The following is a 13,512-nucleotide window of genomic DNA, read 5'->3' on the forward strand; positions in this document are numbered from 1 at the left end:
AGACTTTATTTGGCACATGAAATTGATCAATCCTCTTAAATTTGGTATGGTTTTGTCGTTACAGGAGAGATAAGACATATTGGTTTGTCCCTGTGTAGGAAATCCCAATGTCATGCTCCAACCTGCAGATACATGGCTCATGTACATAAATACTTTAGTCAATTTGAACAAATAAAATATATTAAAGAAACTAGGATCTACATATATAAAGATGGTTAAAATAAAAGTGTACGCACTAAGTTGTGGCAATTGATGGGAAACCTTTGGATGGTATGGTTCTTTTTGAGACACGATCCATACTCGAGCATTCTTTCCTCTTTACAAGTGTTTGGCTGATACCGTAAATTATGGGCATGCAACTACTTGGTTGCAATATTTACAAAATCATATTACATATTAAATCAGCTTCTCTGCACTCATCTCAATGAATGATGATAATCTGGAATGTACAGAAGCAGCTCACTGACTCAAATAATAGTCTTGACATAATGAAAGTTGTGCTATACAGGCAAGTCTTTGACGCTCCGATCATACCAAGGCAATTCATTAGTAAGAAATCCAAGTCTACTATTAAATTACATATTACAACTTTTCATTTGGTTATAACACAATTAGTGAACGACATTCCACTAAATCTTCACATCCATGGAAGTCAACTAATTACACATCAGCATTGTAAAGCAAGTTTAAGACTCCAATGAAAAGTGTAAAATACCAAAAACATTAATAAGGGTGATCAGCAAAAGAAAGGAAACTAAAATACCTTCTATGAGCTACAAAAGCTAAAAGAGACACCAGCTAGCTTCTTCAGCAATTCTCAAAATTTTATGCTCTCTTTCCAACCCTGGGCATCCTCTCACAGAAGCCTAACTACATTACCATAAACCCGTCAATATATTACATAGGAAAACTTAACATGACACAACTGGTCAATAGTAAACAATAATCGAAATTTGTGTCCATTCGGCGAGTATGAGTGGACTGTGCTACAAGGTTTACTTTTACCTAATAAACAAATGAACAACCAAATCAGCTGTTGACAGACAATTACGTTTGAGAAAAATTTCATCGGGAATTTGAAGCATGTAAAGCATGGAAAAACTTTACCGAAAAATCTTCTGACAACAGTCGGGAAAGGAGGCACTCCAGCAGAATAACACATTCTTGTCTTCCACGTGACAGCATTAAACCCAAATCACAAAAAGGCAATGAATAATTAACCTCTGTCTGCAAGAGTGAGACAAATACCAGATTAAGGATCAAGATTGAACCAAATCTCATATCCTGCAAGGACCATAAAACTATCCCCTTCTATTTGCAATAGATCTGCAGCTCTTCCTTCTCACTCTTCGATTAGAAACATCTTCAACAAGCTTGATTATCCACTGTGGTTTACCAATTAAAAATACAATGCATCCCAAGAGTATTCCAAATACCATTCCACACGCATATCCTACTGCTACGACTTTCCAACCAAATCCAAACAACTCTTCATGGCTGAAGCTTGATGAATCACCTGGTTGTTCTTCTTGTTTGTGGCATGACTTTGACAAAGGCAACCCACAAAGCCCTGGATTTCCCTGATAGGATTCATTCTGAAATGTGTCGAACTGTTTACCTGTTGGTATCATCCCTTCCAGGTGGTTTAGCGAAAGATTCAAGTAAGAAAGAAAGGTAAGACTGGTCAATGCCTCAGGAATCTCACCCATGAGCATGTTTGAGGAAAGGTCTAGCCATTCCAGATTTTCTAAATTGCCAAAGGACTGTGGAATAAAACCAGTGATTCCATTGTGAGAAAGGTTAAGCCCTTTCAGTGACTTTAACTCTCCAATGACGGTTGGAATCACTCCATCAAATTTGTTATTTGATAAATCAATAGTTGTGAAAGTAGTTAAGATCCTCTCTAGCTCAAAAGTGTTCCCTTTCATTCTGACTCCCACAGAGTCGTTGTAACTAGATGAAAAAGCGAATGTAGAATTCATTTTCATGTAGTGCAAACCATCATCGACATTCATCATCATTCCCTTGAAGTTTTTGATGAATGTTGTTGGCAAGGTGCCGCTAAAATTGTTGTTGGAGACGTCAAAAATCCTCAACTTAGGAAAGATATTCCTGGCTTTCCAACAGTCAATAGTACCGTTAAACTTATTTCCACGTAAAACAAGGACTTGTAGCTCTTGAAGGGACTCTAACCAACTAGGAAATGTATCTTGTATGTCATTTTCCCCCAAGTCCAGAACTTGTAGTTGTTTGCATTTGGCCACGTCTCGAGGTAATGGTCCCTCCAATTGATTGCCATTAAAATTCATAGTCTCCAATGCTTCTGTCTCAAAATAAGTTTTAGGTATGATTCCAGAAAGGTTGTTCTTTCGCAAATCCAAAACTGACAGATAAGGAAGGGTTCCAAGGCAATGTGGAAGCTTGCCTGTCAAGTTGTTATGGGACAAATTGAGTATACTGGGGACGGTTGCATTGCAAATAGCTGAAGAAATGTGTCCAGTCAATTTGTTATTTGAGACAGAAAAGAAGTAAGATCCATATAGGGCAATCGGAATACCTCCTTCCAACATGTTGAAGCTGAGATCAATGTAATGTATCATTGTCCATGAGAGTGAGAGATGCCCAAGGGATGTTAGAAGGTTATGAGAAAGATCCAAATAATATAATGTATCTCTTCCCGTATTATTAAACCATTTTGGAATTCTCCCATGAATTTGGTTGTTAGATAGGACTAAAGTGTCAAGATATTGGAGTTCATTGAGGAATTTTGGGAAACTATTTATATTATTTGAAGATAAATATAGTCTTCTGAGGTTGGAGAAGTTATAGTGACCCCCGGTGTCAAAATTAAGAGAGAGAAAATTATTGTGAGAAAGATCGAGAAGCACTAGGTACTGGAGCTTCGAAAATTTGTAAAAGTCTACAAGGCCACTCAAGTTATTTGATGATAGATGCAACGCTGATAGATTCGGTAGATCAAACACCGACTCTGGGATATTACCTTGTAGCTTGTTACAAGAGAGATCACAATAACTCAACGATGGCAAAGAAAAATAAGAGAATTCACCGATTGGCCCACTCAGCTGGTTGCCTTTTAGAGATAACTGAAACAATGATGGCAAAGAAAAACACCAGAGCGGAATTGTTCCATTCAGTAAGTTATTGGACAAAATTAGAGTCTCTATATTTTGAGGTCCACTAATGTTGTTCGGAATTGGGCCAAATAATTTATTGTCTGAACATATAAAATAACGAAGCTGAGTCAGACCAAAAACTGATGATGGCAATGTGCCTACAAGATTATTTGAGGAAAGATATAAATATTCTAATTTGTTAAGCTTGCCAAACAAATTGGGGACCTCACCACCAAAATTATTTCCTGAAAGATCTAAGGAAATAAGATGTTGAAATTTGAAAATCAACGATGGAATCTCACCACTAAAATTATTCATTGCAAGGTGCAGATAATTTAGTTGGGTAAGGTTCCCCACACTTCGTGGAATTGGTCCCTTGAAGTCAGAGTTAGAAAGATCCAAGTAAGTGAGATTTTGAAGATTTGAAAATGATAAAGGAATCTCTCCGCTGAATTTGTTCCAACCAAGGTCCAAGTGTTTTAGTTGTGTGAGATTTGACAAAAATTGAAGAATGGGTCCTTCAAACATAGAATCCCCAAAATTCAAATAGTTAAGAGACTTCAAACGACTAATGGAACTGGGAACATTTCCTGAGAAAGCAGTGTTGGAGAGATCCAAGTGTCTGAGAGGAGCGCTCCAATTGAACTTAGGAAGTTCACCTTCGAGAAAATGATTCCAAGACAGATCAAGCTTTTGAAGATTGGGTAAAAAGAGAATTTTGTTTGGTAACGTCCCTTTCAACCCAGTAGAACTAAGACTAAGAGAGACCAAAGAGGATGAAAAATTCAGTAGGAAAGATAGAGAGCTTGGTTTAATGGAAGAAATATCCAGGTCATCAAGAGTGAGCTCCCTTAGCTCGCTTGCATTTACAATGAGCTTTTCCAAAGTTGATTCTCTAATTGTCATTCCATATGAGGGTGAGAGATCAAGTGAGACTAAGTGCGAAAGGTGAGAGATTTTAGAGGGAATAACACCACTGAAACCAGAAGAAGATACGTTTAGATGTGTAAGAGTGAGAAGATTACCAAATCCAGAAGGCATTGGAGAATTGAAAAAAGAATTGAAAGCAAGGTTGAGCGTTTGAAGATGAGTGAGTTGGAAGAGAGTGGTGTTGGGATGAAAATGGCCTTGAAGCCAACTACAGCTAAGCTCTATGCCAATCACATGCCCTGACTTTGTGTCACAACTCACCCCTTCCCACAAGCAGCAATTCGTATCATTTTTCCATGATTCTGTCTTCGGATATGAAGACTCGCCAATTGCAGCACAGTGATTGGAAGACTCGGAAGAGCCATTGAGACTAAATGAGTTTTTGAATTGAAGCAAGGCAGAGGCTTCATCATGGTGGCACAATGGCACCGATGAAGAAGTGTGAGAAGGAAAATGGAAAAGCAAGAAACTCAATTGGAAAAGAAACAGAAACCATCCCATAAATATGGAAATAGTTTTGCAAAACAGATTTGAAGGCTCTTTAGAAGTTCTAACACAGAAAGTAAGATGGTGATGCTATAAAGTATTTGGATGAACGTATTTATAGCCAACTACGTAAGAAACAACACATTACGCTAATGACCAAATCGATTAGACCTGTGATTTGAAGGAGCTGGTCTTTCTCTCTGCCATTGTAAGGTCCCATAATTGGAAAATCTGCTCCAACAATTAAATCTGGCGTATGGAAAGGGGCTCAGTGTATGAATTACAATTTCTTGACTCACACTTGATTATTAGTATGTAATTATTGATTGAGACCATTAATGGAAACAACAAAAATCTATGGCCCAGCATTTGGTTCAATTTTCATGTTATTGTTTCAAGCTGAAACTCCACGCTAACAAATTGGGTGATGATGACCTTGAAAATTTAGTCTTCATCACTCCTATAATAAGGTCGTCCTACAACTTGCAAATTGGTCTCAATCAAATCCTTAAATAGTGCTTAATTTTTAAATAATTTTCTTAACATGTATGACATTGTATAGAATAAAAAATATATAAAACAAAATTTTATAAAAAAAATGTAACATTTAATATTGTTAATACATTAAATAACATTAAATTTTATCATTTTTAATAAAAATTATTATATAATTCTTATCCTTTTCAATGTTACACAATTTCTTTATAAATCATATGTTTTATAGGTGGTGTAAATTGTTTATAGATAAAAAAAGTCAAGAGAGAGAATAATTAATGTAAAGAAGATGTAGCTTAGCACTATAATTTGTAGAAAGGGAGACTGCACTTCTTCTAGTCAATCAATGGGAACCATAAATATGTAGCTTATTTCTATAATATGTGAAGAAAGGGAAACTGCAGTTCTTATAGTCAATCAATAGGGACAATACTAGTGGTGTAGGTTTGTAAGTTGATTGGTGGATTGATTCTAATGTGACATAGGTTATTAAGGATTGTTCTTTCGTTTTTAGAAGGACAAATAGGTGAGAAATATTGATATTAGAAAATTCATATCTAAAGTTATTTTCAGAAAAAACTAATAAGGAGCGCAAGTAATGAACAATGGATATTTTGAGATATGCAAATGAGTGTGAGAAATTTCTTGGAAAAAGTAATTGTTTTTATAGGAGGAAGATTTACAATAGCTATTGTGGGGGATTATGAAAGCTAAGAGGTCGAGAGAAAATGTGAATAACATATTGATGTGGAAGTGTTATATTAATAAAGAATACAGTGTTCAATCCACTTATCATTATATTCATAATTTCTTCACTATAGGTAGCTATTTGAAGTTGTGTCTTGTGCAGACCTTGTAATGCCCCGACTTTTACATTTTAATATATAAATATAAGTGTATATATCAATTTTCATGTGTTTGTGTGTTTGATATATATAGATGGTGATGAGAATGTATATGTGATGATGTAAACTTGTATGAATGTGTGAATACGAGTATGAGCATATGTGTTGGTTTGTGGTTAAACTAGAATTGGACTGAAAATAGACTAAGTATGAGCTGCAGAGACATTCTCACTGTAAAGAGAGAATTCTCACTGTAGTAAAAGTGTCCTAAGAGTAAGAGGTGCGACAATTGCATTCTCGCTCTAGCGAGAAGGCAACAGAGAGGGGTGCATTTTTTTTGTTACAGTTTTGCTGTAGCAAAAGGATCTCGCTGTAGTGAGATTTTGTAGAAACCAGAGTGCAGTTTTCTCTGAAATTTTCGTTGTAGCGAGAGAGGGTGTCGCTGCAACGAGGAGACCTCGCTGCAACAAGGAGACGTCACTACAGCGAGAATATCTCGCTGTAGCGAGCGTTTTGCGACCAGAAAGGTATTTGAAGGAGTTTAGGGTTCAAAAAATGTATTCTCACCTTTCTCTCTTCATTTTCCTTTCAATTCTCTGAACTCAAAACATATTATTACCGATTAAATTAGTTTATATACTTAAAATAAACTCATATTTTTGTCTTAATACAAGTGTTTTATTACATTTATGATATTGTTAATAACAAAAATTAAAATGTAATAAACACTTGTATAAGAATTAAAATTGTAAACCCTTTAAATATAAAAACTAATTTATAAATAAGTGTCAAGTGTATAAATTAAATGTATAATTTAATAAAAAAAACATTCTCTTTAAATATATTTTCTATCTTTTTCTTCATAAAAAGTAGTTATAAGTACAATTATTTACTATTCATCTTATTAGCAAAAACTAATCAGAGTTAAATTATTGAAACTAACAATTTATTGCACAAAATGAAGAAAGTGTATAAGCATGACTTATTTAGACCAGAGCTTGTAATAAAGGAGAGATCTAGCCTATCATTTAACGAGTTGTTGTGAAAGAAAGTACGTGTAATCTTATAGCTTAGCAAACAATGCAATTGGTTGATTATTTTATATGTTCTGGAGGAGAACGGAAAACATGTTTAACTTAGATCTAATGACTTAGTTGAACCTGGTAACATGAATTCATTTTCTCATGCTATATGGTTAATTAAAGACTAGTTCTACCATGCTACTTGGTGGAATGGGTGCATCCATGCTTTTCTATTGTGTTAATCCTTTATAAGTTTATGAATAAATTAGTGAAAATTTTGCATTAACATTATTAAATTAAAATAATTTTTCAATGAAAATTACACATTAATATATTATTTAAAATTTAATTAGTTTTAAAATAGTAAATATTTTGTTAAAAACAAATTTTATATTACATTATATTATATTATATATAATAGAACTAAATTAAAAAAGATAAAATTTTTAAATTAAAAAATAAATTTGTTGATGGCACACATTTAAAAAAAAAAGAATTGATTAGCAACTAATAATTATTATAAAAAGATAAAGAAAAAAACTACTGAATTAGTAATCAATTATTCTGGTTCCAAAAATAAAATATAAACTTAATCATTAATTTAACTGCTAAAATATAACAAATTATTTAACAATCAAATATTATTTGGATTCCTCTACTCATATTTAACAATGTTAGACTTATGTTATGTTTTTTGAGTTTTTAAGTAAGAGGAGAGAGTTTATAAATTCTCCAAAACTTTCCTAATCAAATATTTTTAAGTTCTTTCAATTTAGAGAGTTTGTATTAATTTATTTTTTTCCTCTCTTACCTTTTAAATATTTTTCTTCTTTCACCATCTAAAGTTAGGAGACAAAGCCTCGTAGATATAATGGATCTCATTCTTTACAGCAAAACTGCGACTCGTGACATTTTGGGCCTCATTGTTGATGATGATCCAAGGTTTGAAAATTCAAGGATCCTAATACAGTTTTTTAAAATATGTTTTGTATTATTTTTAAATTAAAGAATCTAAGCCACAAACCCAAAACTTCACACAAACGGCCTCTGGGTTAGGGAAGGTTCTGAGTGGCACTTAGATAAAGTTGAGTGAAACCGTGTAAGCCATAAAGTGAATTAGAGAATGGAATGTGTCTGCGTCGATAGTTTCTTAAATTTGGAGCCAATAACTGATGGTCCCATAAAAGTAAAAATCTGAAAGTGTGAGAAAAAGAAAAGGCCATTTTAGGTAACTTCTTTGCATAGCCCACTGGTATTTTAACAATGTTAGGCTCAGCTGAATTGGACCCTCTTTACGGGTCTGTATATTTTCGGCCCCTTATACTGTGTTTGAGTTCGTTTATAGTTTTTTACCAGTTTGGTTTAATAATAATAATAATAATAATAAGGGAGAAGTGTGAGAAAAGTAAAGAATTTCGCCAATTCACTATTATTATTATTATTGAAGTCTTAATCTTCACGTTTATTCCTTTAATTTGTGTTTATAAATTTTAACTTTTACTGAAAGTAATAATAATAATAATAATATTTCTATATTACTTTAGATACTGTGTAATGTAATTTTTCTAAAATAAAAAAATATTTTAATTGATAAAACAATATTTTTTAGTCAAACATAAATAAAATTCAGAAAACGATTTGCAGTACTAATTTATTACTTTTATACATTTACACATATACCTATGTTAGTTTAGATAATGTGAGAAGCGAATTTATTCTAAAAATTAAATCATATATGCTTTTCTCTTAGTGTATATATATATATATATCGTACAGGCCAACGTATACTCATATTATCTTATTATTCATATAACGTTAACCTATTTCAAAATTTAAATTATATTTTTTTCTAATTAAGAATCAACTTATTAATTAATCAAAATTACTTCTTCATTAACACAACACTATACAATACTAATGTATAATTTATTTTGCCTTCATATGTTGTATAAGTCATAAAATTTTTGTAAAATCATGCCATCCTAAATCATTTTTAATGCAAACATATCAAATAAATATTTATTTGTACTTAAATATTTTTTAATTATTATAAAAGTTCTTCATGTAACTATATAACACGGACATGTGATCTTCTTTCAACTTATGGCATTATTTAGAGTAAAAATATATATAGTCACACTATTTGTATCATGCGCAATTTGAATTTATTTTTAAAATTATCTTGAAAACTTTTAATTAACCAATTTGATAATCTTTAAAGTAAAATTATATGACTCTGATTTTTCTATTAAATTTGAGGATACATGCATAGAAGTGAGAATAAAACTTATCAAATCAAAATAAAATTTTTAATATTTTTTTTTATATTTTCATCAACACTTCCTGTAAATAACTGCTATTATTTAAAAATAAATAAAGTAAAAGAAAGAAAAATTAATCTTTGGGGGTTAATTAAATTAATATTTCCAAAATTTCAGGCCCAACCAATCTAAGGTGACCGGTTTTAAAACAAATGTCGTCATAGTGTATTAAAAATATTTAGTTTAAAAAATTATACATTTTAATAGTGATTCTTTTATTTAAAAATTTTAATAATATTTTTTAAATGCTCGCTTGTCATCTGCTCTTGAGCCCATTGCAACATAAAAGATAAGTCACAAAAAGATTGTACTAATTAAAAAATAAATGAATGGCTAAAGTTAAGTAGAATATTAATTTAAAAAGTGAATGACTAAATTTAAAATTGCAACTAAGCCAACTTAAAATGGCGATAACTAGGATATATATATATATATATATATATATATATATATATATATTGCAATTAATCCAAGAAATATATATACAGTAAATGGTGAAAGTTTGGAAAGATACTGAAAAACTGAATTTGGTAAGACCCTGATGAAGTTAAACGTCCTCTTTGGCCGAAGTAGACTCAACCAAGTTTTCTCTTGGTCAAGATTAGGTTATCAATGAGGCATTATACACAAGTTACTTCCAATTTGTCAAGGCCCTCAGTTTTGTTCTTCATCACTTACCAAGAATTACTATATACAACTGCACATGTAATTACACGAACGCATATGCCGAGTAAAAATACCAAGAACGTAAACTAGTACCATTCACTTCGATCATCACACTTAATCAAGTTTGCAGATATCATTCTCCCATTTTAATTAGCGGAACGAATCATATATTTATCATGCTGCCAAGTATCACTTTAGGACATATTCTTAATTTAAATTTTACATGCACCTTAGGCTTGATTTAGCTTTTGAACAAAATGCTTACTTATTTTTTACAACCTCTTGAAAGATTTTTTAAAATATAAATAATTATATTTTAGAAATTAAGCTAAATCAAGCATGCTCAAGTTGCATTTTCTACCCAATATCCATTAATTAGCACCTATCCATTGTCCAAATTAACCCTAAAGAAGTCTTTCTAGAGTTTTATTATGTTTTAATAATTTTCATACTACGTAATAAAATAAGTGTCATAAAAAAATATGTCTATTCATTTTTTAAAATATAAAAGTATTTAATCTTTTTATTTAATAAAAATTATATATACAAATGTATAAAAATTTAGAATTATTCATCTTCTGTAAGGTATTTATTAGAAGGAAAGAGGTAAGAATTTTAAATTCAGTGCGGAAAGATTGTCCTTCAAGCAAGAAAACAGACTCCATTTTTACTTTGGGGACGAAGATAAGACAAATATATACATATGAAAAATGGGTTAGCATACATTAAGTAGGTGGCTTCGAAATCTGTTTTAATAGATGTATTGGTTGGAAATCCATTACAAGAAGCAAATCAGTTGTTTAGCTGACACAGTACTGAATTCAAAGATGATATTATATCTAAACTAAAAAGTTGATTTTGCATCACTTGATCCTTTGTCTCATTGCAGCACACAATCTCCGACAAGATAACTTGGCAGAAGGATCAAAGTCATTGTGTGTGTGACTCGTTTGCTAACAAAAGGCAATGAAGGAGATTTTGCATCACGAGTACGAAATTAACTAATGAATAATTTGTTAAAGATGAAAAAAAATATAATAGTCTCTGTCTCTGTTTGCTAATTTTGCTGTTCCATATAGATGTTGACAATTAAGTATGATATATCATTGTCTTTTTTTGTAAGATTTTTAAACTAAATTATATAGATTGAAAATTTACTTCAAAATAATTAATATATCAACTTTTAAGAAATTAATTACAATATTACAAGTTTAACTTTAATTAAAGTCAAAATTTAATATTATTTTAATTGTTAAGAGGTTAGAAAGATTTGAAAATGAATATGTAAAAAAAGAATAAATATTTAAAAATTTGTAAAATATCTTATACATATTAAACACCAATAGTTTTTTAAAAGACTAAAAATAATTAAATAAGAGTTATTTTTTAAATACGAACCAACTATCAATTAAATTTTGGACGTAGGTAAAAAGTTTAAGGTCGTGGAATTATTCTGCTTACATATATAGTACTTCTGTGTTTTTTATTAGGTATATTTAGAAGGTTTTAATACTTTTTAAATAAGACATTTTATAATTTGTTACTATTTTTTATTTATAGTTAACAAAAGGAGTTTGTGAAAATTTAAATTAAAACTAACAAGAGTAAATATTGATAAATAAATTTGGTTCAATAAATATTAAAGATATCTTATTAAAAAAATTAGAAAACAATATCCTAAGATAAATATATGAAATTTTGACACAACAAAAGTATTACGCCTAGACATATACAAACCCAACACGCAAAATCACCGATCTTAAAGTATTAACAACATTTTTATAAAATGTACAGTGCTATGTCGTACATACAGCAGTGTTTGGTAATTGTCTCTAATCCACAAATTATACTAATATTCAATTTTTATGGCCTTACGAACTTGGGTAATTTCGATTTGGATACAAATAATGAATCAATATAAATAGCCAACAACCAACTACAGATCCTATATAGCCCATGACATATCTGACGTTATGAAATTTGGCTGACACATTGTGTGATAGATTGCAACTTTTGCACAAAAAAAGAGATCATTAATTTAAGATGCAGGATAATAGTAACTAGACTAAAAATCTGCAACAAAACAACGTGCATGAGGACAATCCACACCAACAAATGCCATTAAATGTTTATCAACCGTGCAAAGAACGAATTGAGGGTTACAAAATATTGGTGTAGATTTGGGCGTTTGCTGCACCAATTTCTCCTCCACGTCTCTAACTGCACCACCCTCCGAGTCAAATGAGTCACATCATTTACGTCCTTTTAATTTTGACAATGAACTAAATCTCTACTCCTACGTTCCTTTACCTTGATTCTGTCCCATTTCTTACGCTTGAGGCTTCTCATTTTTAAGTTTACAGCACTTGTATATAATATTTCTAACGACTTGGATTGATTAGTTTTATTTTACCTGTTTAGACTTTGTTTAGCATGTGCATATTTTACGAGCTAATTTGGAATTTGGATTTATCTACAGCTGAAATTTCAATCCCCCATCGTATGTTTTCTCTCTTCTTTAGTTGTTGTGCAAAACTAAAAACTAAATTAATGAGTAAAATCTTATTAAATACTTGCTGAATAAAAAATATGCTAGAGAAAATCCAAATTAAACTAACTAGTTTGGCCATGTCGTACATGCATAGCGTCGAGTGTGTGCTTAATTACTTAGCTAGTTAGAAAAATTAAAACCAGCAAAACTCAACATGATTTAATATGTAACTGTCTTTTTTGTTTCTTAATATTTCTCCTTTTATAATTTCTTTTAATTTTTATACATTCTTCAAATTAGATCAGATCCAACATAACTGTAGCATTACTTAAAATTGATTTGGAGGGCAAGTTTTATGTAAAAGACATAATTATCTGAAACATATTTATTTAAATTTAAATGTTTTGATTCGATCACTCAAATAAATATTCTAGTGCATCTTCTTTATCACACTCCTAAAACATAGCTTCGCCTATATAATGGTCTTATTCTTATAAAGGGGTAACGAAACCGTATTTTTCGTAGGCATGGATATAGAGTGCATATAGTGTAAGTGAAAATAATTTTGTATATACAAATTTGATGGTTTTATTCAATGAATGATTCCATTTTGGACAAAGGGCACTTGATATCCAAAGGGAGAGGACGTGAGTCATTTGATGCATGCAAACCATGAAGAAAGGGGACATAGCCTCCTTATGGGACGGGTTCCTCAAGGAGAATTTATTCGACACGTGTTACGTTTGCCATCTCAGTATCTGATTTGAAAGTTTCGTCTTAATAAGAATACTATGCCTTAATAATTGAAACTAAATTGTTTAGCCTACAATTACCAAAATGTCCTGATTTTCTATACATATTATCACACGTTTTTTTATTATTATTATTATTATTATTATTACTACTAACTAAGGTATGTCTTCCGGCACATAGCTGTTAGAGATTAATTGTTTTAAGATGTAAAAATTATTTATGTGAACTTTATTTCTCTATAAAAACTTTTTTATATACATCATTAGGAGCCAAACTTTAATCAATATATTTAAAAGTTTTATTTTGTTTTCAAGTGTAATAAGTAGTAACTAGGATGGATATATTATATATATAAGTAATTATATTGAG

At 30.9% G+C, this 13,512-nt stretch overlaps 1 protein-coding gene across 1 annotated transcript; it reads right to left on the reverse strand.

Annotated features, from left to right (window-relative positions):
- Positions 1-1,301: 1,301 nt before the first annotated feature.
- LOC113848294 (receptor-like protein 7) lies at positions 1,302-4,565 on the reverse strand. Its single transcript, XM_027477749.1, has 3 exons — positions 3,722-4,565; positions 3,440-3,505; positions 1,302-3,379 (listed from the first exon to the last, which is right to left on the reverse strand). Exons 1-3 carry the CDS (start codon positions 4,563-4,565, stop codon positions 1,302-1,304), a joined length of 2,988 nt encoding a protein of 995 aa, XP_027333550.1.
- Between the last annotated feature and the right edge of the window lie 8,947 nt (positions 4,566-13,512).

The sequence above is a fragment of the Abrus precatorius genome, unplaced genomic scaffold (genome assembly GCF_003935025.1).
Source record: "Abrus precatorius isolate BTA unplaced genomic scaffold, Abrus_2018 Scaffold8, whole genome shotgun sequence".
In the NCBI taxonomy this organism is placed as follows: domain Eukaryota; kingdom Viridiplantae; phylum Streptophyta; class Magnoliopsida; order Fabales; family Fabaceae; genus Abrus; species Abrus precatorius.

What these genes read in the sequence shown, in the direction of transcription:
- LOC113848294 (XM_027477749.1), bottom strand. Translation starts at nt 4,565, where the DNA reads ATGGGATGGTTTCTGTTTCTTTTCCAATTGAGTTTCTTGCTTTTCCAT. An exon ending in CAACACTGCTTTCTCAGGAA is followed by an intron (nt 3,506 to 3,721) that starts ATGTTCCCAGTT and finishes ACTTCAAGGGAC; the next exon opens with CAATTCCACGAAGTGTGGGG. An exon ending in CCTTGCAATGAATAATTTTA is followed by an intron (nt 3,380 to 3,439) that starts GTGGTGAGATTC and finishes TAGATCTTTCAG; the next exon opens with GAAATAATTTTGGTGGTGAG.